The 27,204-nt window shown below is 43.3% G+C and overlaps 1 protein-coding gene and 1 long non-coding RNA gene across 3 annotated transcripts; both read left to right on the top strand.

Annotated features, from left to right (window-relative positions):
• Positions 1–579: 579 nt before the first annotated feature.
• On the top strand, positions 580–27,204 carry LOC135228971 (uncharacterized). Of its 2 annotated transcripts, none has more exons than XR_010319821.1 (3): positions 580–910; positions 2,433–2,553; positions 25,855–27,204. It is a non-coding gene; the product is annotated as an uncharacterized LOC135228971 (long non-coding RNA). The 2 variants fall into 2 exon arrangements; XR_010319820.1 differs by lacking the exon at positions 25,855–27,204 and adding an exon at positions 9,309–9,573.
• LOC111747588 (G protein-coupled receptor associated sorting protein 3-like) lies at positions 10,021–14,314 on the top strand. The gene has a single exon (XM_023541169.2). The coding sequence runs from the start codon at positions 10,931–10,933 to the stop codon at positions 12,722–12,724; it is 1,794 nt and encodes a 597-aa protein (XP_023396937.2). The 5' UTR covers positions 10,021–10,930; the 3' UTR covers positions 12,725–14,314.

The raw sequence follows: 27,204 nt of genomic DNA, 5'->3' as shown, positions 1-27,204 counted from the left end.
GATGCAGCATACACACATGCTCACTCACCAGGCTTCCTTCTCACACCCTAGTATTATGTCGGGGCATTTTCTCAGGCATAAACTGAGACCATTAGCTGAGCAATTAGACAAACCTTCCTATGGTTCAATTGACTGGGTTTTTGAAACGACTCTAATATTCTAGGCCTGGTTCCCTGAAATAACTCTGACATTCCTTACCTGGCATTTGTAGATGTTCCTAGATCAGTAAGTCACATGATTGTAGACGGTCTCTTAGGTTTCTGTCACAGATGGGTCACTGCTTTACATGGTGCGTGATTTTTATATGCTCACCCTCAGAGGGCTAGCTTATCGCCAGGTAACCCTGGGACACCTCACTGAGCTCGGCTGCTAACCAAAAGATCGGCAGTTCGAATCCGCCAGGTGCTCCTTGGAAACCCTATGGGGCAGTTCTACTCTGTCCTATAGGGTCGCTATGAGTCGGAATCGACCGGATGGCAATGGGCTTGCTTTTGGTCTCTTTATGAAGCAAACAAAATTTCTGACAACAGGAGCATGCTTTCTTCCACCACACTGGGCAAACTTCACCGATCGCCTGGGTCCCTGTCTGTACCTGTTAAAACCTGTTGCTATGGAGTTGATTCCGACTCATAGCGACCCTACAGGACAGAGTAGAACTGCCCCATAGGGTCCCTGTCTAGTGCTCTAATTAGAACGCTGTGTCAGGTGGCGGTCTGAAAGGCCCAGGTGTTCTGCTTTCAGCGACAGATGAAGGGGGGGGACAACTGAGCGGAGGCGTTTCCGGTGCTTCGCGGTTGCCGTAGAAACCGACATAAAGATGGCGACCGTGACGACTTTTCAATAGAGAAGGACAAGACCCGGTAAGAGGAGCAGGTTCCCGCCATCAGGTGTTTGGGACTCAGCAGAGGAGGTGGGTGCTCCGCCGTGGGTGTGGGGAGACAAGGGGCACCAGAGCCAAGGGGTGATTTCCTGCTTTGGGACTCGGTGTCCTGCTGTGTCGTCAGAGAGAGAGACGGGCTGTTGTGGTCCCTGCCGGCCTGAGGGAGCCTGGTGTCCTTCTCCAGGGGTGTCCTGGAGGTGTTTCCATACACAGGTAGGGGCGATGAGAGAGGGTCTTGGGAGGAAAGGGACAGAGAGGGGAAGAGATCATGTGTGCATGTATGTGTGTGCATCTCTGCAGCTGGAGAGAGAGCGTGTGTGTGTGTGTGTGTGTGTGTGTGTGTGTCGCCGCAGCTGCGGGGAGTGTTTATGGTGAGGAATACTTGAGGCAGTTAATGTGCATCATGTCGGTCCCATTGAGTTCCTAGGGGATATTAGGAACCAAGTGAGGCTTGTTGTTTTCCCTGGGTTTACGTGGCCTCTGTGGGTACCAGAGGGCTCCATGACTGCTGTGGGATTTGGTGCAGACTGAGCCCCCATTTATGATTCTCCCATGAACCACTTATAACTATGACAGTTGTCAGGTGTTGCTTTCCTAATTCTGTCTAGATTTACTAATTAGCCTTCGAATGTAGACTACAGCTTCCCTTTCTCCCTCATCTATCCGTATACCTATCTATTCATGTGTGTATTAATTTTTATCAGTAAAACTCATAGATTCCTATTTTACTCAAAGGTTTACCATCTATTGCTATCATTGTTTTCATGTTCGTTTTGTCCCCAAAGTGGCCAGTGGAAGCTCCTTCAAGTTGCCCTCTGTGTCCTTTTGACAACTCCCTAGAGATGAGAATGCACTTTGCTCTCTGAGCCCATTTCCCCATCTGCAAGGGAAGTAATGATGCCTGCCCCAGAGCATTGCTTTGAGGATTTGGAGAGAACAAGTCTGAAAATAAAACCCTACAGCCTGTGGCATCTGTGGGCCTCAGCAAATGTTGGTTCCTCCTTCCGCCTTTACCTCCGTCTTTCTGTGAACGCCATGCTTCTGACGTTAGCATAATAGTAGAGCTAGCAGAGAGCATAGATGGAAATGTACCAGCAAGCAGGGATAAACCCACATTTCACTGTGTCCCAATGTTCTCTGTAGCAGAATTCTTAGAATAATATTATTCCTGACCATTTATTTTTATTTTCAAAATACCGATTTACTTTGGTAGCAAATGGTTGTTCTTTGAAGACTAGTGAAGGGAGACAAGACCCATTAAGGTGAAGTGAGCTATATCAAATATTCGTTTACCTAAAATTTCAAAAAAAATGGTTACATTTAAAGAGCTAAGCATCTGTATCTACTGATAGCAATGCAAAAACTCCTTTATGGCTTGAAACAAAACAAATGCCCATGACAAAACCAGCTATATGTAATTTTATCTAAATTTACTTTCAGGCAATGGTCCAGTAACACTTTTCCTCCCAATACTCTCTGTGACTGGCGCTTTCCCCTCCATTACTGGAAGAAACAGTCTTAGTTTTCACAGGTTTTTCTGTTTCTTCTTCAGGTCCTCCTGTGGCTCCAGCTCGTTGCGAATTCTCCGGCTTCTCCCCTCCCGCCTTCTTTTCTACCGTTTTCCCCACTGCAGTCTGACCATTTATTTTTTAAAATCTTTTTCTCTTCTATAGGTGAGTATTATATAATCCTGGTTTTGAAGATGAGGCAATTGAGATACTGCAAGGTGAAATAAGGTATTCAAAGTCACACCGTTTGTAAGTGACACAGCTAGGGGTTGAACTGAGCACGTCTCCAGTACTGTACTCCTAGCCAGTCCAGTTAGGAAGAAGAAAAAGGCACCTGTTGAATGATGGCAGCCCATGGTGGTTGATGTTAGGCAGCAATCATAGCTCTCTGGGTGGAAACTATGCCTCAGTAGTGATTTTGCCATGTAGCAGAGGATGTTTCTGTAAGTAAAGCAAAAAGTTAATAATCATAAAAATGAAAAGGCAGTGATCATCACTGTTCCTATGCAGTAGATGGCTTGGGTGTTAAAATCATTCCCTGGACTTCCATGGTGAATTACTTTCCCTTTGAGGAGCTCGGAGCGCTTTTTCAGATGGGAATCCCACTGCCCTATTCCTGAGGCGTTGCTGGTTAGGAGCAGGGCTACTCTGCGCCCCTTGGACAGGTGAGGCCAGATGAGGCCAGGTGCCTTACCCAAAGTTCCCTAGACTTACTGGGTTAGGTGTGGCACTGGGGCCTAGGTGGATCTCCTGTCTCTCATCCAGTTGTCAGTCCCTCATATGTAGTGTTAGCTTTCAACCCTGTGTGTAGCAAATCACTTTTCAAGGCTCAGGGAAATATGCACCAAGGATTAACTTGCAGGTAACGTAGGAGGACCAACCCATTGCTGTTGAGCTGCTTCCTACTTATGGTGATCCCATGTGTTACAGAGTAGAGCTGCTCCACAGGGTTTTCTTGGCTGTAATCTTTATGGAAACAGATCACCAGCCCTTCTTCTGCAGTGCCACTGGGGAGGTTTGAACCCCCAAGCTGTAGATTAGCAGCTGGGCACAAAGCATTTGTGTTATTGTCTCACGGTTCTAGAGACTAGAAGTCTGAATTCAGCTTGTCGGCAGGGACATGCTCTCTCTGAAGGCTCTAGGGGAAGGTTCTTCCTTGCCTCTTCCTAGTTTCTAATGGTTCCTAGCAATTCTTGGTGTTCTCTGGTTTGTAGGTACATCACTGCAATGTCTGCCTCCAACTGTACATGGCCGCTTGCCTCTATGACTCTCTGTGTCCCTTCTCTTCTTTTTATAAGGACAGGAGTCATATTGGATTAGGGCCCACCCACTCTAGTATGACCTCATGTTAACTAATAATATCTTTAATGATCCTATTTCCCAACAAGGTCACGCTCACAGGTGTGGGAGGTTAGGACTTCAACGTATCTTTAAACCCATTGCTACTGAGTCGATTCCGACTCATAGCCACCCTATGTGACAGAATACAACTGTCCCATAAGGTTTTCTAAGCTGTAATCTTTACGCGAGCAGATCGCCAGGTCTTCCTTCCATGGAATCACCTGGTGGGTTCAAACAGCCAACCTTTTGGTTAGCAGCTGAGGACTTAACCATCGTGCCACCTGGGCTTCCTAACATTATCTTAAAACCACCAAAAAGATCTTAGTGTAGTTTTAATTGCATCTCTGTTAGTAAAAGCAAGTTTGAGCCTCTTTATATATGTTTAAAGACAATTTGCATTTTTTTCTGTTAGCTGTTGATATTCCTTACACGTTTTTGAATGGGTAATTAGTTTTTATGCTTTTCTGTTTTAAACTTTGATATAGAAGTGAGTCAACACTTTGTGGGAGATATAAGTTACAAATATTTTTCCCAGTGCTTTTTTAATTGGCTCTCATCTTTCTCCTACAGATTGGCTGATGGGTTCAAACCGCCAACCTTTCAGTTAGCAGCCAAGCACTTAACCACTGTACCACCAGGGCTCCTTCTATTTATGGGTAGAAAACCAAAAACCAAACCCATTGCCATTGAGTTGATTCTAACCCATAGCAAGCTGAGATATTTATTTGTTCTTACCACTTTTTTCACTTCCAAAACCAAGACATGTTTGACGTAGGTAAAAATGGAAAATTCAAGAAAGGAAAAAAGTAATTAGAAACTTGTAAAAGTGTACTACACATGGGTAGGCACTGTTAAGAGTTGAATATAGATATTATTTTCAGAAATTTTACTATGTGAATGTCACTTGTATACTTAAGGACAGCAATGAGATGATATTACTTACAATTTTCTGAACTACTTTTTTCCAACAAATATCATATTATGAAAGTCAGTCCATGTCTATCAAGATAAATCCACACAATAATAAAAGTGGCAGTAGAAACACTAACGGTCAATTTTAGAATAGAAATAATGTTGAAAATGGTTAGTATTTATTGCTGACTTCCTCTGTGCCCAACACTGTTGTATATGCCAAAGCTATACTTACTCATTCAATCCTCACAACAGCCTATGAGGAGGTACTTTGTAACCGACTTTAATCATAGTGGAACTGAGGCACAGAAAGCAATTTGCAAGGACAAAACTTGAACAAGGCTGTGTGGCTCCTGAGTCCATACAGCTACACAGTATACACTACCTCCTGTTGTAAGAGCTTACTGTTAATCAGGGCAAAGCACAATAACAGAAACCAAGGTACTGTGATCATTAAGGTTATGTGTCACCTTGGCTGGGCCATGATCCTCAGTGGTTTGGCAGTTATGATGTAGCTTGGCAGTCGTATGATGATGTGATCACTTCCAGGATGAGATTTGATATAATATGATCACCTCCATGATGGGATCTGCTGTGACTAGGCTATCAGTTGAAAGGGCGTTTCCTTGGGGGTGTGGCCTGCATTGAATATATAAGTGGACTTCCTGGCAAGGTTCATGGGCTTTTGCTTACTCTGGATCCTGCACCTGGCTCCCATTCATCTGACCTCTACTTCTTGGGACTTGAGCTAGCAGCTTACCTGCCGTCTTCCATGCTGATCTTAGGATTCACCCATCTCTGCAGCCTGTGAGCAATAGCCCTGCTGTCTGACCTGCCAATCTTGGGTTCATCAGCCCCTGCAGCTATGTGAATCAAGAGAAGCCTCTATCCTGACCCATGGACTTGGGACATTCCAGCTTCTAAAATTTCATGAGCCTTTCTCTTGATATAAATATATATATATATATATATGTATGTATTTGTATACTTTACTGGTTTTGCTTCTCTAGAAAACCCAGCCTTAGATAGCTACCATGTTTGTTTGTTTGTTTTTTGTCAGTTTACTAGGCATAAATTTAAAATCTTGATAATAATCAGTGTGGCTTAGAAGATGGAGAAAATGGGCCTTGTTATACTGTGAAAGGGGCTCCCCCGACATCTTGTCTCCCTTCCTGTACCTTGGGGATGTTCCTCATTCTAAAGCTGAGTTGCTTTCCTGTGGGTGGGGATGAGAACACGTAGGTTTCCCTGCCATTTTTTTATTCCGTATAATTGCAAGACCAATAGGTATTTATAATAGATATAAGAATAGATAACATAGAAAAGGAAATAAAATAACTCCCCCAAAATATACTAAATAATTTCTTTTATAAGGATTAACACAGACTGGCTCCTATGAGGCAGAGGTTAAAGATATCCCAAATGTCCAACTTTTCTAAACTACTTTACCACTCCATCATGTCTAACATCATCTACTCCTCCTCCCTTCAGTACTCTTCCTCTGGTCTTTGGGTTCTGTAAGTTACTGCAACATCTTACAGAACTCACAAACCATACATAGAGTTAAGAGTTAAGTGGTGTATTAGGTAAGTAACAGGGTACAACTCAGAATCAGGAACAACTCAGAAGTAAGAGGAACAACTCAGGATACAGTTCTTGATCGGGATAGCTTCTTCTTGCCCTCTGGTGTTGGGCCCTGCTCAGGGCCTTCTCGGGCAAGTGTTACAACTCTCAGCTCCGTGGGTCGGGAAGCCCCCCCCACCTCAGCTGTCTGGCGCCAGTCTCCTGGTTCCTGCAGTCTCGTGCTGCTATCGCTCTTGCTACTGCTGCGCAGCCATCTTGCTGTTCTCTGTGTTCCAGCTCCTCTCTCTTTCTCTCTCTCTGTCTGTCTGTCTCTCTCTCTCTCTTTCTCTTGCCTCCTTTTAAGCCTAATGGGATGGCAAAGCTGACTAATCTCCTTGTTAAGGTTTCATATATCTTATTTGCAGGGTCCCACCCCCATAAGTGCTTCACACACCTTATTTGCATTAGCAGCAAGCAGTCCAATCCCCTTGATGGACCATAAGCACCTTATTTGCATAGTCCCACCAAATCCTTGTGTGGGAGTCACAAAGATTATGGCTAGAAGGGCCATATTAAGTAATTCACTGCACCGCAGGCCACCCCCTGGCTCTTCCAACCACCAGCCCCTTCATACTTGAAGAATTAACTTCCCCCTCTGTCTTAATCATCTAGTGCTCCTGTAACAGAAATACCACAAGTGGATGGCTTTCACAAAGAGAAATTTATTCTCTCACAATCTAGTAGGCTACATGTCCAAATTCATGGCGTCAGCTCCAGGGGAAGGTTTTCTCTGTTGGCTCTGGAGGAAGGTCCGTGTCATTAATCTTCCCTTGGCCTAGGAGCTTCTCCCTGCAAGAACTCAGATCCAAAGGACATGCTCTGCTCCTGGCACTACTTTCTTGATGGTATGAGGTCCCCATGTCTCTCTGCTCACTACCCTCTTTTATATGTCAAAAGAGATTGACTTAAGACACTATCTAGTCTTGTAGATCTCATCAATATAACTGCTGCTAATCCATCCCATTAACCTCATAGTCATAGGATTTACGGCACATAGAAAAATCACATCAGATGACAAAATGGTAGACAATCATACAATACTGGGAATTATGACCTAACCAAGTTGAAAGATATTTTTGGGGGGCACAATTCAATCCATGACACTCTCCCAATCATTTTACGAGTCCCAAATAGTCATTAACAATCAGTCGTTCAGTGGGGCAAAGAGTACTCAGGGTGAGGTTACTCAGGTAGCAGTCATTCAGGTCTGCAGCAGGTATCCATTTGCTCTGGTCAGGTTCTCCAAAAGTCTTCTCAGATTAACCCTTTCTGGCCTCTGATAAAATTTACCTGAGAGATTATTCCCTTGCTCTGAGTATCTCTTGAGGTATCAGTATAATGTTAGATTTCCCCTACTGCATTACCCGTTTTTTCCTTCCTTTACCTTCAGCTATTATTTCTCCTTCCTTCCATTTGTCATTTATTTTTATCCAAACTTTTTGACCTTGGGAAAGAACATCAGGTTTAGCTGCTGTGCTAGTCCATATTGCTGGTAGCAACACTAGTCTAGCAAGTGCTTCCCCCTCAATCCACTCCCATTCGTGTTGGGTGGGGTTACCTGGGTATAACACTAGTGGGCTATCTCAGCCACTAGGCAATACAGCAGTATTCACTGTCAACCCCAATTTTGCCAGATGGGGGAAGGTACAATCCATCCCATCAGGCCCTTGAGAATTCTGGCATACAAGTTCAGGGGTATAGTTACAGTCTCTTGCTTAGGGATCACCCCTGCTTCCAGCGCCTGCAGCTGCATCCCTGGTCCTGGGGCTGTAGCAACCAGCTGGAAATAAGTAATTTTAGGTGACATGGGGAAAAACTGTACAGTGGCACCAGCGTCCTCCCCCAATCCCTCTTCCCCAGATCCCCCAGAGAAGCGTAGCAATCTGTCCAGTGGTGATCCTCCCTTTTCCCTCCACATGTTAACTGTGAGCACATACTCATGAAAGCATGTGAGCCAGCCCTTCATGCCTTTATCTCCCTCTGTTTTAGATAACAAATGTTTGAGTTGGCCATTCCAATTCTCTATCAAACCATTACTCTGAGAGTGGTGTGCAACATGGTATGTCCATTTACTATGATGTTTCTTGGCCCATTGCTACACCCTGTGGGCTGTAAAGTGTGTTTCTTGGAACAGTATCTTTTGTTCCAATCCCTTAATGGTGTTTTTGGCATTTGCATCTGTCACAGGATATGCAAAACCCAGTCCAGAGTAAGTATCTATCTATTCCTGTGAGGACCCATTTGTAGCCACCTGGTGCCACAAGTGTCATTGGTCCAATATAATCAACTTGCCAGCTATGTGCAGGGCCTTCCCCCCAGGAAATCTGCCCCATAGGTATCTGCAACCTCTGTCTTTCATGCTGGCAGACAGAGCAGTCCTGATTGGCATTTTGTGCCTCAGAGGGTGCAAGAGGGATGTGTCTAGATTCAGCCCATCTCTGTATTGCTGCAGCACCCCCATATCTGCCCATTTCATGGACCCCATTGGCCAACTCACGTGAGCGTAGGAGCAGATCCACTCGCTGCCTCCAGTAGCCTTCCAATCCAGGAAGGGCCACAGGCTCCTCCTCCCGGTGCTATATAATCTCATGGGACCATGGACCTATATGCAGCTGGACATTGCCCGAACTGACATTATGTGGCACATGGCTATAATTCACCGCATCACACATACCACCCACAAATAAGCCCCGGTAATGTTTTCTTCAGGATCACATTCTTCCAAAAGATTTCTTATGCAGATATGTATATATTTATACATGTGTGCATGTATTTATATTTTTATGTACAAAAAATAAGATGCCACCTTACATTCAGTTTTGTAAACTTCTTGTCTCACTCACCAAAAAAAAAAACCCATTGCCATCGAGTCGATTCCAACTCATAGCTACCCTGTAGAATACCTCTAATTTCATTGATGGAGAATAAACATCAGCCTGTATCATATATTTTCATGGCTGTAAAAATACTAATGGCCAATAAGAATACATAAAAACGGCTAAAATTTATAATGTGCCAAGTGTTTTTATGTATTGATTCTCCAGGAGGAGGACTCGCCTTTGGTAGGGAGGTGGACATCTCCTGAGGACCCCCGCTGTGTGGGCAAGCTCCCATAGGTAAGTGAGGTAGGATCTAGGTGTGAAGCACATGGGGAAGGTGAGGGAGCACATAATGCTATTATTGAAATAATAGTTCCCACTACCTTCTCTGCATGCTTTCTAAATATAGTTGCCTGTGTTCTACTACCCACTCCTGCACCTCATGTTTTTGTCAAGGAAAGAGGTGTGCCCTCTCCTGGGAAATGGCTGACTTCAGAGTTGGGGGGAGGGGTATTCAGACAGGCTGTGTGTCTCGGGGGGAGATGGCTGGGGAATCACTGGAGGAGACCTAGACAGGTGGTAGGCATTTAACATGGCCTTGAATATATAAAAGCTAGTGTTATAACCCTTGTCATGGGTGTTGGGCCATCTGCTAGTCCCCCTATTTCTTCTTTTCTGTGCCCTGTCTTTCTCTCGATCCATAGCTCTGTCCCTTTCCTATAGATGTCTGTAGGGAGCCGTTCTCTTGGAAGTTAAGAAAGAAGACAGACTATTAACTTGGATCCAAGGTGGAAATTAACATGAGTATCCCCGTTGACTGGGGGTGGGGGTTGGCTGTTGACAGTCGGGTTAGACCAGATCATATCTTGGACCATTGACTTCCAGCTTTCTAGACACCTCTGCCCTCTCCCATTTGTGTACAGGAAATGGGGGTGGGTGAGCCAGGATCATGTCTATAGAGTAATTGGTAGATACTGTGGTGGGAAATGGGGAAGGAAGTGATGCCAAGAGGGTCCAAGGACGTCAGCTATGTTGCATAACCAGTGCTGTAGATTTGGAAAGGCAGATGTTTGTTGGATTGAGAGACCACCCTTGTGTGTTTTTGCCCATAGATCTGCCTGTGGATCTGCTGTAGAGCTTGTCTACTTTGGAAGCAAGGAAGGAGGAGAGAATCGAACCAGATCAGTGCAGGCTGGTGTGAGAATGAGGCCTGCCTGGGTAGACCTGTAGGGGAGTGGTGTACACCAGCATGGGGTCAGAAGGGCTGGGTGCTCCTTAGCCTCTCATGTTCTCATCTCAGCAAGCTTTCTCATGGTCCATGCTCCTCTATGAGGCAGAGGAAAGAGTGTGTAGGGCCTGGGCAGGGTATTGTTTGGGAGTAGTGGGAGTGTGGAAGGGATAAAATGAGGATGCAGGTGTTCTACTGATCGACTTGTACCACACAGTCAGTCTCTGCTATTTCTTTCATGTCTCTCTATGTGACTTTGTGCATAGAGCAGTACAGTGGGAAGAGACTCAAAGCCCCGTTTCATTCTTCCAGATCAGGTCCATCTGCAGTGGTAGCTGTGGTGGCCTTGGAGTGGCAGAAGACCATCCCTCTCAGCAGGCCTGCACCCAGGAGCCGTCATCTTCCTCCAGCCTGAGTGTGCCTCTGCCCTCTGTCTGTATCATTAACAGAGGCTGTGTGTTTTCAAAGGGGAGTCTGTGACTGTCGAGCCGACAATTGACTCTGACTGTTGCTTCCAAGGCTATAGGCTGACCCAGTGAAAGAGTGTTAAGACACTGACCTGAGACACCTTGAGTTCTAAGGCCGATACCGAATAGGGCTACATAACAAGACTTCAGCCATGCCTGAGAATAAGAGTGGAACCCATGCTAAAACTAGGAAAGGGGCTGGCATAAAGGCTGAAGCAGAGAGGGAGACTACTGACATAGTCAAGGCCAAGGCAGGGTTTGAGACAGATGCAGTAACAGAGACGAAGGCAGTGTCTGAGGCTAAGGGTGCTACTGAGACGAAGGCAAGAGCCCTGTCAGAGCCTACGGCTCTGGTCAAAGGCGTGGCTAAGGCCATGCCTAGATCCTGGGCCAGGTCAGGGGAGGAGATGAATACAGACTTTGGTCCCAGGGCTGAGGATGAGGCCACTCTGGTGTCTGGTTTTTCTTGTGTGGCTGAGGAGAGTGCTGCATATGGGGCCACGCACAAAGATGAGACTGATTCTGATGCCTGGTTCTGGGCTGGGGAAGAGGCCAGTATCGGTTCCTGGTACTGGAATGGAGAAGAGGCTGGTGGTGATCAGACGAATGCTAAGGATGAAGGTGAAACTGAAATTGGTGCCTCAATCAATACTGAGGATTTGGGTATAGAGGCTGCTACTGGGGCCAGCTGGAAGCCTAGGCCAGGGGCGGAGGAGGGGGAGGAGGACGAAGAGGAGGAGGAGGAGGATGAAGAGGAGGAGTGGGAGGACTACAAAGAGGAGGAGGAGGAGGAACAGGAGGAGGAGGAGGAGGGGGAAGTCGTTATTGGGAAGTGGTTCTGGGGTGGAGATAAAACTAGTTTTGACCCTAATCCTAGACCCGTGTACAGGACAGTTAAGCCCTGGGTAACATGTGAAATTGATGAAAGAAATAGGCCCAAGGACTGGTCTGAGGTAACTATCTGGCCCAACGCCCCTGCTGAAATTCCGGCATCGTTGGCATCTAGATACCAGGTCCTGTCGAGGACAAGGCCTCTTTCATGTACTGCCCAGTCCTCAGCTGAGAAAAACACGGGTTCCCTGCCTGCGGCAGAAGCCAGTCTTCGTGAGGGCACTTCCATATGCCTGCAGTCTATAGACGCGTACCCATTTGATTCTGAGACTTGCACTCAGGCCATAGAGAAGATCAGAGGGCAGATCAGGATCAGGGAGCTGAATGGGATTAGGCCATTTCCTTGCCCTTGCAAAATGGAATGCCGCCTGAATTCTGAGGACTTTGAAAAACTTGTTAGCTTACTTAAGTCAAATGCTGATCCTGTCATTCATAAAATAGCTCAAATTGCAATGGGTATCATCAAGGTTCATCCCCTTGCCCAACAGCTCGTTAATGAGATGGGTGTGCTGACTGTTATTGAAAGCTTGCTCCATTTTCAATTCCCAGACATGACAAGAAAGGCTGAAATTACTCTGAATCCCATTTCTGTGGAGGAAAGACAACGCAGGATTATATTACATGTTGTGCATATGTGTAAGGAAACCGTGTCTTTTCCCTTGAACTCACCTGGTCAGCGATCTGGATTAAAGGAATTGGGGCAGCTGAGTGCTGACCGTGACCATCACTTCATTGTTGCCGCTTACCTTCCAGAGCTTTCCCGTATGGTATCCCTGGGAAATCATAAAACCAGAAATCTGGTTTTGAAAGTACTTTTGAATATGTCTGAAAATCCCATTGCAGCAAGAGACATGATGAATATTGAGGTATTGTCAGCATTAAAACTCATCTTTCACCAGAAAGAGGCAAAAGCCAATCTTGTTACTGCCGTGGCCATATTTGTTAATATAAAGGAGCATATCAGAAGGGGATCGATTGTAGTTGTTAATCCCGTGAGTTATAATGAACTCAAGGCCGTGTTCCATGAAGTTAAAACAATTATTGAAAAATTGTAAAATGAGTCAGAAATAAAAGAGAAAACTTGGAACAATCTCCAAACTTTAATAGGCTGTATGTTCCCAAAGAGCCTTGCATAATGCTGTGCTTATCACCATGTGCACGTTATAAATTGCATCTTTAACATGATGTTACTTGTGACAGCCTCTGGGTTTGAGCTAGATCATATTTGGATATCAAATGAATATTACCCCTTGAGCCAAAAATACCTGTTGATCTTCATCCTGTCTAGTTTGGGAGATGTGTAGCATTTTCCGTAAGGAGATGGTGAACCAACATTGGAAGTAAGCCAGCTTGTTCATTAGTATCTACATAGATCCATTTGTGGCTTCACGTGGCAAAAAATGAAAAGCAAAACAAAACAAAAAAACCCTTGAGTTTATAGTCTAGTTGCCGAAATAAGGCATATACACACAGAAATATAAGCGCCAGTACCGACAGCGTATATATGCTCGTAGCCAAACGTGCCCTCTTGATCCTTAAAGGAAGCAGGGATTGCTACAGTGTAGACTGTTTAATGTAAAAGGAATAACTGTTTTCCCTATTCCACCTGCATGACACAACTCATTCTACAACACATAAACGGACCTGAGTCTCAGTCAAAATGTCATGTTAGTTTATTTAATTTTTTATCTTGGTACCACATTTGGAGTTCTCATATTGTCAGGCTATTTGATTTATGTCAATAGTGTCATCCCTTACAAAAACAAAGGAAGGAGGTTTACAGGAGAAACATTCCCCTAGTGCCTACTCTATTTCAGGAACTCTTGGCACCATATTTAGGGTTTTGTTTTGTTTTTTTCTTTCTCACGATGATCCTGTTGGATAGGCTACTAGTATTTGTTGTAAGTCATTAATCTGGGTACTCTCCAATGAGAATCTGAGATGTTTAATTTTTTCCTACATCCCCACAGCTGGCAGGTGTCATAGCTGTTTTGTCTGGTAACCATGTTTGTTTGATACCGAAACCCACTCTCACCACACTGCCTTACAGTCCCCCTTCACTTTTTCCCATGGTGGTCTTCAAGGCTCAGGGACTATTTGGTTTTAATGGCTCAATTCTGCTGTGGATGATGTCCCTGCTGGGCTTGCAATTCTTAACATTTAAATTTCTCCAAATTGGCCATGTCAGTTAGGCTTTTGGCTCCACCTGGCTGGAGGTCAGGAGAAAAGTCTGGGATGAATAGATGGGTTTGGCCCAACAGTCGACCCAGAGCGGCAGCTGTCTCAACCCACAAGATAGTGATTTCTGGAAGTCTGTATGGTCCAGAAAGTATTCCCAGGAGTTTGGCCTGTGGCTGAGTTCTGTAAGTCTTATGGCAGGAAGTACAACCCATGGTCTGAGCTGAAGAGAAAGATTCTGTGTGTGAAAGTATCAGGTTATATGCTTTAAGACTTTTACACAGTTAAATGAAATCATGCTCTCAGTACTGTTTGTAACATGCTTTTTCCCTAGCAGTATATTGTGAAAATCTTTCCATGTCAATAAATGTACTTATAGAGCATATTTTTGAGTCATGTAATATTGTTATGTAGTCTCGCAATTTTTTCTTTGCATATTTTCTAGTATACATATGAACACATTTATTCTTTTGCAAAAATGGGAGAGTGGTATTCTGCAACTTGCCTTTTCCTCGTCATTATTTTCCTAATTCATTATTGTAGAGATCTGTCACATGCTTTTTATTAATAGCTTCATTGAGGTATAACTGACAGACACCAAACTGCACGTATTTGGTAAGTTTAGACATACGTATTCATGCATGTCACCATCACCACAATCAAGATAGTCACCATATCCATCTCCCCCCAACAGCTACTTCCTGCCCCTTGGTAATCCCTCCCTCCCAACCCTCCCTTTGTTTCTCCTCCCCCCACCCCCGGCCACCATTGATCTTCTTTGTATCCACATAGTTTTCATTTTCTATGATTTTATATCAATGGATTCATACAGCGTGTACTCTTTTTCTTTTTGTGGGGAGGGGGTGTGTCTGGCTTCTTGCACTCAGCATAATTATTAGACATTCATCCATGTTGTATGTGTTAATAGTTCATTGCTTCAAATTGCCAAGTAGTATTCCATTACATGGTTATACCACATTTTTTTATTCTCCTGTTGAAGGACATTCGGGTTGTTTCCAGCTTTTGGAGATTATTAATAGAGGTACTGTAAACATTGGTAGACATATGCTTTTATTCCTCTTGGGTAAATGCCAAGGAGTGGAATGGCTGGCTCATATAGTAGGTATACATTTCACTTTTACATTTCCTAAGTGGCTGTGCCGTGTTACATTACCACAAGCTGTGTGTGAGGGTTCCCATTCCTCTCCATCCCTGCTAACACCTGATGTGGTCAGTCTTTTTTCATTTTAGCCATATGGTATTGGGGTTGTAATTTGCATTTCTCTAGTGAGTAATGATGTTGAACATCTTTTCATATGTATGTTTGCCATCCACGTATCTCCAGTGAAGACTGTGTGCAAATCTTTTGTCCATATTTTAAAAAGTGGATGCTTTTTTTTATATACTTTTTTCGTTGTACTTTAGATGAAGGTTTACAGAACAAACTAGTTTCTCATTTGTTACTACACATATTGTTTTATGACATCGGTTAACAACCCCACGACATGTCAACATTCTCCCTTCTCAACCTTGGGTTCCCTATTACCAGCTTTCCTGTCCCCTCCTGCCTTCTAGTCCTTGTCCCTGGACTGGTGTGCCCCTTTAGTCTCGTTTTGTTTTATGGGCCTGTCTGATCTTTGGCTGAAGGGTGAACCTCAGGAGTGACTTCATTACTGAGCTAAAAGGGTGTCCAGGGACCATACTCTCAGGGTTTTAGGTAGTTTTCTTACTGATTTAAAAAAAAAATTTTTAATATATTGTGGATACAAGTCCCTTATCAGATGTATGTTTTGTAGATATTTTCTCCCAGTGTGTGGGTTGTTTTTTCAAATTCTTTTTAAAGTATCTTTCAAAGAGCAGAAGTTTTTAATTTTGATGAAGAAAAATTTTTTATTTTCCAGTTGTGCTTTGGTGTTGAATATAAAACATTTTTGCCAAACCCGGTTCACAAAGATTTTCTCCTATATTTACTTCTAAAAGTTTTATAGTTTTAGGTTTCATTTTAGGTCTGTGACCCATTTTGAGTTAATTTTTGTGCATGGTGTGAGGTACGAATCAAAGTTCGTTTTTGGCATAGCAATATCCAATTGTTCCGCCAACATTTACTTAAAAGACTCTTCTTTCTCTACCGGGCTGCCTTTGCACCTTTGTCAAAAATCAGTTGTCCATGTATGTAGGGTCTATTTCTGGATCCTTTCTTATGTTCCATATACCTACTTGTCTATCTTGATGCCAGTGCCTGACTGTCCTCATTGCTGTGCCTTCATAATAAGTCTTCAAACCAGACAGTGTGAGTCCTCTTTCTCCTTTTTCAAAGTTATTTTGGCTATTTCACCTCTTCATTTCCATATGCAGTTTAAAATCAGCTTGTCAATTTCTACAAAGACACATGTGGGGTGTTTGGTTGGGCTAGATTAGAATCAATAGATCAATTTGGGGGAGAACTGTCTCCTTAACTATAAATTGAGTTTCCTGAGCCATGAACAAAATACATCTCCCCCATTTTTTTTAGACCTTCTTTAATTTCTGTCAGTAAAATTTGGAGTTTTCATGCAACATGCTTTCTAACAGCTGCAAAAAAAAAAAGTCTTTTATATGGCTATACCACGTTGAATCGGTCCCTTGGTGAGAGCGTTTACAGGTGTTTTTTTCCTGTGAGACATGATGCAGGGAGCACCCGTGTTTCTATCTTCACACCTGTTTGAATACATCTGTATGGTAAATTCCTTGAAGTGGAACTGCTTTGTCAAAGGTCATGAATGGCAATACCCTGTAGCCAACGACCACCAGAAACCTGCCTGTATTTGTGTAAGTTTATTACTCGTTGCAGTGAGGGAGAGGACACACTACGGGGAACTATGGATGCCTCACTAAGAAGCTGTTATATGTAAATAATCCTAGAAATAATTATGGGATTGGGCTTGTGTTAGGTGACTTGGGGTAGGGTTTAAGGATGTGGCCCTTGCTCTGGATTGCATGGGACAGTTTGTTTGTTTTTTTTTTCTGTTTTCAGACATGATGACAGAGTGGTCCTATTTTTTTGTCTTGATCCGTCACAGTCACAGAGTGTCCTTGTCTGATGATGGCGTTCTGTGGAATTGTTTGTATTCAACAAGAGACCACCCCAAGGCCTAGCTGTGAGGGCTAAGCTAGCCCCTGGATGGCAGGAATGCTTTTCTTCTCTCACAGGTGTTTACAAACTCTGATATGTACTGCCGAACCGACCTTCAAAATGTATTCCCACCATTCTTGACCCATGACTATGAGTGTCTGTTTCCTCATACGTCCCAGCACTGGGTATCAATATTTTTAATCTTTGCTACTGTGATAGGCGGACACATCATCTCTGGTTGATTGTAATATTTTTAAGGGTGCATAATATTCCATATTATGCATGTGAGAACTGAATCACACCCTATATTCCTTTAGGTTAATTCTAGGAATGTGAGGATGGACCTCATCACCTGGCAGGGAGAGGAAAGAGGAGTAGTGTATATGCACGTGTGTGTATGACTTTGCCTATTTTTCTTATGCCCCCTTTGTGAATCAAATCCACTTTTTCTGACACCAGCTATGAGGATAATGATCAACACCAAACAAAATCCCCACTTTTCCCTTCTCTGCCACATTCGTTCTGACACCAGCTGCCCATGCAGCACTTCCCCCTTTGACCCTAACCACCCCGAGCTAGGTCAGAGCTCACAAGTTAAAGAGCAGACCTCCAAACTACCAAGTGGGCCCAAGGCTTCAAATGCCAGTCACAAGCTTGGGGGGTCCCCATGACACCCACACTTCTGATCTGCTTGCTACAAATTTGGGGGTTCCACTTTTTTTTTCTACCCCTTCAGCATACCGGACACAAGCTCAGCAGTCCCTAGGCCTCATAATCCCTGGCTCCCATAATGCTTGCTGTTTGGTAATCCACTAGAATGACTCACAGAACTCATGGCAAGCGCTATACTTATGATCTCAGCTTTGTAATAAAGGACACAAAGCAGGGTCAGCACAAAGAAGACACAGGGCAAGGCCTGGGAGGGTTTCCAACATAGAGTTTCCATGCCCCAAAGAGGGCATGTCACTGAGAGCAGATGTTTTTCACCAACCAGGAAGCTGGTGGAAATTCAGTGTCCAGAGCTTCTATTGGTGGTCTCCTTACGTAATGCAAATAGCAGCCCCTCTCCCCTGAGGTTGGTTGATATCAGGAGGTGATCATGAGGTGAGTTTCTCAGATCATGTCATCCTGAAGTGATTATCACGAGGTTGGGTTCCTCTTACCTAGCCATTTCCCAGCCCTGAATCTCCTCTCTGGTATAACCTTCCAGGTCTTGAGTCCTTATTGAGGACTCTTTAACCATTATGGAAATTTCAAGGGTTTTAGGTGTTCTCTCTCAGGAACCTCAAGCAAGGACTAGGTTCTTTGAGTAAGGTTAAATTCTAAGCCCCCACCCCCTTATTGCTGCCCTTCCCCTGTGCTGCCAACTTAAGGCTCTTGCAAGTATTACCAAACTGACAACCAGAAAAGTTGTACCACTTTATATTTTGTGAACTAGATTTAAAGAAAGAAGAGGAGGAGTTAACTGTGCTGACAGGGTATTACAGAGTTCAGGATGTGAACTCTCTTAGGACCAACACTCGAGCAACAACCACAGTCAGTAGACTAGCAAATGGTAGGTAGAACATGAGACCGAAGAATGGGGGGTTATTAGTGAGACAAGTGCAAGCTTTGCAGTGAGCTGAGCTGCTTCCCAGATACAGTTTTGTGGAGATCATATAAGAGTATTTCCAGTTCTTCAGATTAAAGAGATTGGTCATCATTCTGGACAATAGGCTCCAGAGCAGCATCATAATCATGAGCTAATAAAAGTCTTCAGTCAAGCAACATGCAAATTTTGCTTTCAGAGATTTTAGGGCCCCCTTAGCTTATCTCTAGAGGCCTACTCTCAGCTGGATGCTCTTCTGTCCTCTGTCAACAAGTCTTCTGAAAGTGTTCTGCCCACCTCTCTCCTAATGGTTCCATATCCTTCTTAATAGTCACTGCCAAGGTTTCTCTGAAAGAGAGGACAACTTCAGAAACCTGCACAATGAGACAAACACTTGTGTATGTTGAACACCTTGTTTAGCAAACTAAACTCAGCGGCTCTTGGGTTGGAGCACCCAAAATAACCAAATCATCGAGTTGGTGCTGACTCATAGCGGCTCTATGTACAACAGAACCAAACACTGCCCGATCCTGCACCATTCTCACAATCATTGTTACACTAGAGCCCATTCATTGTTGCAGCCACTGTGTCAGTCCATCTCGTTGAGAGTCTTCCTCTTTTTCACTGACCCTCTCCCTTACCAAGCATGATGTCCTTCTCCAGGGACTGGTCCCTCCTAAGAACACATCCAAAGTATGGGAGACAAAGTCTCTCCATCCTCCCTTCTAAGGAGCATTCTGGCTGTTCATCTTCCAAGACAATTTGGTTTCTTCTTCTGGCCACTCAGGGTATATTCAATATTCTTTGCCAAAACGATATTTCAAAGGCATTCATTCTTATTATGAATAGGAGGCATTAATCTTCTATCAGAACCATCTGTATTCTACCAAAGGTGACAGTGTGACATGAGATTCATTGTACTCAAAAAACATCAAAATGTAAGTGCACATGAACACTATACAATAGTCCCCATAGGAGGCCATACCCTTAAGCTGTAATCAATCAAAACATTAGGAACTACCTTTAAAACCAGTTTCTGAGTTCAAACAAAGACACCAGAGTCATTACTTTATAGCCATAGTTTATATACTTGATATTTCTGCTCTCTAGATCAGTGTTGCCCAACCTTGACCACATCAGGGCATACATAGAAAATGATAACTCTTGTACCGGGGTAAACAGACAGGTCTGCTCCCCGTTGAAGGCAGCCGCCCCAGCCCCTCTAGCCGCCCCAGTCCCCACGGCAACCACTCTGAGCACCTCGGGAAGCAGCAATCCGGCACACCTGTAACCCATTCCCAGCATACCAGTGGGAGGCTCTGCTCCAGGTCAGTGGTTTCCAATCTGTGTTCCTTCAAGTCCTAGGACTCCTTGGAAATGCCTTATAGGGCACTGAAGAGGTTCAGGAGGAGGCTCAGTGGGTTGGATCTGTGTGCTCCATCCACCTTCAATCAAAGCAGCTTAGTTTTGGGGTTTTGTGGAAGGGTCTATTTGGAAAAAGTTTTCTCCTGTTAAAAGTTGTGAGACCACTTCTGTCTTTCAAAGGAACTTTATGTCTAATGACTACACTGCCTTTGTGCATATTGCTACCACTGACAATATCAGTGTCTACTGGCTTTTTCCAGTTGAAGGAGATCCAAAAATTGTTACTCAAAAGATTCAGGCTTCGCATAATTCATTGAAGGCCTTGGATGGAACTCTCCAATATACAGCCTGAGAATTGACAGAAATTCCACTTTTGAAGAAGTAGGTCACCCACAGGGCATGCCAAAGTAAACAGTCGTTTTGAATACAAGCCCCAACTTTATTATTTGCTGTGATTTTAGTGCCAGGGTTCTCGAGTCCCTTGCTTTTATTTTCTTTCTTCCAAAGCCAGAAGTCTGCACACATACACACATGCACACAGACATACACCTTTCTGCAAGTGTTTCTATAGGTAAAATTTGCAGGAGTAGAATTTCTAGGTCTCCAGTTGGTGAACGTGTAAAAAAGTGATTCTCAGCCCTGGTTACATTTAGATCGCCTGGAGAGCTTTGAGAAAATACTCCTACTCAGGCCCCTGCTCCCAGACATGCTGATTTAATAATCTGGAGAGGAACTTGGGCCTTGAGATATTTTGAAAAGCTCCCTAGGTGATTCTAATGTGAGGTGTAATTTGAGAACCACTGTTGTAGAGAATCAGCCAATCTCATCTACTATTGGAGGTAGGAGAATCATTTCCTATAACCCCTTTGAATGGTTATTTGCCAATATCTGTTAAAATATATAAATGTTCATATGTTTGAATGAGACATGAATTATTTTCTATTTTTATGACAGAAAAATCCATACAAGTGAGCAAAGGTATGTGTGTATGTTCATTGCAATATTGTTTGTAATAACAGAAAATTGAAATATCCCAAATGCTCATGAATATATTAAATAATTTACAATATTTCCATCACATGGGATATTATACATTAGTTTAAAATAATCAGATCTATATGTACTAAAGCATCATCTCCTTTTTGAAAAATAATGGTTTAAATGCAAAGAGAAAAATAGCAATGACTTAGAAAAAAGGCTAACTGATTGTAAGTAGTGGAAGGAATGAAGTTTTTAAAGTTATTTTTACTTATTTCAAATTTTCTTTCTTTCCTGTCTTTTTAATGACCTTTTGCTTTTTTCGTATCTGATGTCCTTGATTTTATTCCACAAGTCTCTGGTCTTAGGTCGTTAACGTTCAATACATCAAATCTATTCTCGATCTGGTCCCTAAATTCTGGTGGCATATGCTGAAGGTCGGAAATCCTGGTGGCTTGGTGGATAACAGCTACTGCTGCTAAGCAAAAGGTCAGCAATTCAAATCTGCCAGCCACTCCTTGGATACCCTACGGCCAGTTCTACTCTGTCCTTTAGGGTTGTCGCTATGAGTCGAAATCGACTCGAGGGCAACGGTGTACTCAAGGTCATACTTCAGCTCTCGTGGACTTGTTTTAATTTTCTTTAGCTTCAACTTGAACTTGGATATGAGCAATTGATAGTCTGTTTTGCAGTCAGCCTTGTTCTAACTGATGATACAGAGCTTCCCCAGGCTCTCTTTCCACAAATGTAATTGATTTAATTCCTGTATATTCATCCGGAGAGGTCCGTGTGTGTAGTCATTGTTTACTTAGTGAAAAAAGGTATTTCCAGTGAATAAGTCATTGCTCTTTCAAAATTCTACCATGTGTCATTTCATCACCAAGGCCATGCTTTCCAACTGCTGATCCTTCTTCTTTGTTTCCAGCTTTCACTTTCCAATCACTCTTAATTATCGTTGCATCTTGACTGCATGTTTGATCAATTTCAGACTGCAGAAGTTGGTAAAAATCCTCAATTTCTTCATCTTTGACATTACTGGTTGGTGTGTAAATTTGAATATTAGTCGTATTAACTGGCCTTCCTTGTAGGCATATAGATATTATCCTGTACTTCAAGATAGATCTTGGTATATTCTTTTCATTCTTCAATTTATCCTTTCCAGTATAGTAGACCATATGATTGTTTGATTAAAAATAGCCAATACTTGCCCATTTCAGCTAGCTAATGTCTAGGATATCCATCTTCAAGCCTTCCATTTCATTTTTGAAAACTTCCAATTTTCCTTGATTCATACTTTGTACATTTCGCATTCTACTTACTAATGGATGTTTGGCGCTGTTTCTTCTCAGCTTGAGTTGTGCCACATCTACAAATGAAGGTCCCAAAAGCTTTAGTCCATCCATGGCATTTAGGTCAACTCTCCTTTGAGAAGGCAGCTCTTCCCCAGTCATCTTTTGAATGCCTTCCAACCAGAGGGGCTCATCTTTCAGCACTGTATCAGACAATGCTTCGATTCTATTCAAAAAATTTTCACTGTCCCGTTTTTTCAGAAGTAGACTGCCAGGCCCTTCTTCCTAGTCTGTCTTAGTCTGGAAGCTCAGCTAAAACCTGTCCACCATGGGTAACCCTGCTGGCATTTCAAATACCGGTGGCATAGCTTCCAGCATTACAGCAACACAGAAGCCATCACAGTACGACAAACTGTCAGAAAAGTGGTGGTTAAAATCTATAGTAGGTTTTTAGTTTTTCAGCCATTTTTCAATATGTTTTATGAACACAGACATGTTTAGCTTTTCTACCTCTCATTGATTTCAAATTTATTTTTTCAAAAATATTTTGTCATGCAGATTTTAAATAATATTGGAACAAATTGCAAATTATATTATTTCACAAGACTTTTAACCTTAGCTGTAATCTGTGGTTTCACCTCCTTTGTGTTCTCTGTGTTGTATGTTTTGGTTTTCTTCTTGCTCCTTTCAGTCCATCCGGCTTGGTAGAGGTTAGTGTTTTTTATTTGTTCAAAGAATCAGTTCTTGGTTTTATTGGCTTATTCATTTTGGTGTTTCAATAAATTTACTTTCTGCTTTACCTTTATTTTCTAAAAGCATTACTTTTTTATTTTCTTGCATTCAATGACTAGTTTATTTTCTCTCTTTCATGTTTAGTAGGAAAAGCATTTAAGGCTATGACTTTCTTATGGGTTGTGACAGGAAATCTGGTTGTTTTTATTAATCTCTAAATAATTTGTAATTTAAGTACAGGTTTCCTCTTTTACATAAGGGACTTTTTTTTTCCTTAAAATCTGTGTGTCTGTAGTTGTATTGATGATTTTTGTATTATAGTTACAGAGTATAGCCTGTTTAATTTTTTTTGGGGGGGGAAAATCTTTTTATGTTTTCTTTGTGGCCAGGAAACTGATCTTTTTAAAAATGTTGTATGGATGCAGAAGAAGACTGTGTGGTCTCTCCGTGAAACAAAGTTCTAATTATAGGTCTTAAATCGACTTTGCTATTTGTTCTATTCAAATCCTTTGATTCATCTGTTCAATTGTGTAAATGTTTCGGAGGTCTGTGAACTTGAAAAAAATCACACCATCACAATGCAGTAATAATTTATGATATTTCAATGTGCAAATGAGAAAATAAAACTGCTTTCTACTGAAAAACAAAAATGAACAAAGAAACAACAACAGGCAAAACATGGAATGTTTTTGAATGCGATTTATGTTTGCCTCTCCAAGTTCAAGGAAGCCCAAATTTTAAATCTTAATTCTTTGACTCCATCTCTTAGTTTCCATGGCAACAAAGCTGAGACTGCTTGAAAGACTAGGTCTAGGCATGTATAAGAAGTTCTCTGGATTTATACATAAAATGCAAAGAGCAGTTAAGTGACCTGGCTTGAGCTTTAGAGCAAATTCCTGGAGGATCCCAGGATTAAACCAGTCCCTTTTCCGGACTGCTGATCTCAGGCATTCTTCAATGAGGTCTCAAACCAGATGTGACAGGGTGAAGGTAGTGAGGATATTCTTGCAACCAAAGACCACAGGAAGTCCAGTGCTTCCTGCCTGTCCTTTCTGGGGGATGCTGGACAGCTTGTTAAGGGCGGGAGGAATTCACTGAGTGCCCAGTCCTGGGGGAGGCTCTAGAGATCCACTGTTGCATAGTAAACTATCTTCGAGGTTAGTACCAATGGGCTGCGACACAATACAGACGTAGTTAAGGCTCTGCCTCTTCCATGCTTTAGCTGTGTGACCCTGGGCAAGTTTTTAAATATCTCTGTGCCTTGGTTGTTGGGTTGAAAATGGAGTATTTGATACGGTTTCTACAGAATGATCTTCCCTAGAATTAGAGAAATACGTAAGGATGAAAAAGGCTGATGATTCTGTATTCTATATGCCCTATGCCTTTATTTAACAAATATTTAATGGAGTGTCTATTTGGTGCCAGGCCCCGCAAGCACACACACCGAGTCTTCATCTCAGAACTTTCTCCTAGGTTCCAAAGACATATATTCAACTGCCCACCAGAAATGTATATCTAGCCCTAAGCAGTATAACTCTGTCCTAAAGAGCTTCTGGAAACATAACAGCAGGAAGGAAAGTAAACTCACGTTGTGTATAAGAGTCAGTGCCAATTCTCTGTGGTAGAGTTGTCTAATGCAGATGGGACAGGGGAAAAGTTGTCACCCCATTTCCATAGAGTCAGCGCATCTTTAGTTACCCCTTCAGGGCCCCTCTTGGAGAGTTAACATCAGGAGTGCCCATGAATTGGATGTCTGGGTTGTCCTTGTGGCTCCCAGAGAAGCACACAACATGATGATGGGTCTTCCGGAGAGGACGATGAGGGGGAACAGAGTGCTGGTGGAACCCCTCAATGGCTCTTAACACTTCTGCTTGGAAGGGGCACACTCCAGATGTGTGGGGAGAACATGCAGAGAGGCAGCAAATGTTTGTTTCCTTCCCATTCCATTCTTTTCCTTCTTTAACAGAGATTTTATTTTAACCTTAAGATTATCACTGTGTCTTGGCATTTTGGAAATGTTCCAAGATGGAGAACAAACCACTCATGCACATTAGGTAACAGACTCGGGGCCATGTCTGAGGTTGAGCGTGGCATGAAAGGAGTTTTCTGATGGAGTTTTGGTGGGGAAAAGTGCTCACTCTTCCCCATTGAATGATTGTGCCTTCCTGTGGTGTCATTGGGCCTAGTGGGTTAAAATCAGGTGTGCACATGACCTGGGAGTTTTGACCTTCTTGGAGCTCCTGAAAGATGAGGAGGCACTGGGTGACTGTGGGCCTACAGGGAGGGACACCGGAGCAAGTCCTCCGGAGCTCTGCCTGAGTCCTAGTGCCTGAGGACTCACTGCTGACAGGACTTAGGTGAGTCATTTCCTCTCACCTCTCCTCAGCAGCCCAAGGGGATTGCACCAGGGAACCAGACCATTGGGGGTTTGGTACCGGAACTGAGCAAGTACCCACCATGTCCCAGGCAGTGTGCCATCTGCTTTACTTGAACTTTCCCCTTTTTTTAAGCACATTTGCTCAAGTGGCATCATGGGTCCAACTTTGGCATCCTGTGAGACAGAATAGCCCCGGGGATCTAATCTGCATGGCAGTGGTGTTGGTGGGAGCACAGAAAACTCCTCTGAAAAATTCCACTCAGGTCGCAACCTCAAGTGTGAACAGGAGAGAGCTCGGGGCGGGACAGCCTCCCAAGTCCTAGGGGGAGCAGCAGGTGCAAAGGCCCTGGGGTGGGAAGTAAATTGGCACATTTGGGATGAGGGAGGGCAGTGTAGCAAAGTGAGTGCAGGAGGGGACTGTGCCCCTAGGTAACAGGAGTAAGGAAGGCAGGGGCCAGAGAATACAGGGCCCTGTAGGACATGATCAGGACTTATATTTTACATGCTCAGCTCTTGGAAGGCCCTGGAGAGTTGGTAAACAGTGTGATCCCACTTACTTTTGCCAGCCCGAAAGGAGTTGGTCTCTGAGGGCCAAAATGCCATACTTCCTTGGGAACAAAGTGGAACAGCCATGAGGAGCAGCCTTGTGGATGGAGCCTCTGCTGCTGAGGTGACAGGAGCATGTCCTTGTTCTTACGGAAACCTGAGGTAAGGCTACTGAGGCAGTGATGGGGTCCTGTGGCAGGACTTGGTGGGGAGAAGGCGGGCCCGTGATTCAGGGTCTGGGCCTCTCCTGATTCCCCATCCCAGTGACTTGTTGAGCTAGGTGAACGTGATTGGAGAGCAGCAAATCCTTCATGAGGTCCAGGCCGTGCTATGGACCCAGCTAAGGGAGGATAAAAGTCACTGAGACCATAGCCCCAATTCCCTTGTCTGGATATGAAGTAGCTGGAAATTCTGCTCTTTGACCCATGATTAAGTGGATATTTGTTGTTTAATTTCCGTGTTCTAGGAGATTTTCCTCTTCTCTTTCTATTACTGATTTGTAGTTTAATACGGTTTTTGTCAGAGAAAACACTCTGATCTCAATTCTTTTTTAAATTCATTAGGGATTGTTTTATGACCCAGGATGTAGTCTGTCTTGCTGAACGTTCCATGTGCATTTGAATAGAACGTGCATTCTACTGCCGTTGCGTGGAGTGTTCTATAGATGTCAGTTAGATCCAGTTGGTTCACAATGTTTACTTATTCTACTTCCTTGCTGATGTTTTGTTGTTGTTGTTGTGATCCATAGGGTTTTCTTTTATTTTGGTGAAAATATACACACCAAAACATTCACCGATTCAGCAATTTCTACAGGTACAACTCAGTGACATGATTGCGTTCTTCATGTGGTGCAACCATTATCACTATCCTTTTCCAAATTACTCCTGTACCACTGACATAAACTCAGTGCCCCCTAAGCAAAGCACTCCCCTTTCCCCCTCCCTCTCCCCCGTGGTAATCACTAATAATCTTTAGTTTCTATATATTTGCTTATTTCATATAAGTGAGATCATACGGTGTTTGTCCTTTTGCCACTGCCTTATTGAGCTCTGCATGATGTTTTCAAGGCTCGTGTTGTGGCATGCATCAGGGCTTCACTTCTCTTTATGGCTGAGTAACAATCCATTGTATGCATGTTCCAGATTCTCTTTACCCATTCATCTGTTGATGCACATTTCAGCTGTTTTACCCGTTTTGGCTAGTGTAAAAAGTAATGCAATGAACATTGGTGTATAGGGGTCAGTTTGCGTTCTACTTTCACCTCTTCTGAGTATGTACCTAGGAGCGGGATGGCTGGTTCATATGTTAGTTCTATGTTCAACTTTTTGAGGAACCACCAAACTGTTTTCCACAGTGGCTGTACCATTTTA

The sequence above is a fragment of the Loxodonta africana genome, chromosome X (genome assembly GCF_030014295.1).
Source record: "Loxodonta africana isolate mLoxAfr1 chromosome X, mLoxAfr1.hap2, whole genome shotgun sequence".
NCBI classification, from domain to species: Eukaryota; Metazoa; Chordata; class Mammalia; order Proboscidea; family Elephantidae; genus Loxodonta; species Loxodonta africana.
This window is presented reverse-complemented; position numbering and strand designations above follow the sequence as displayed.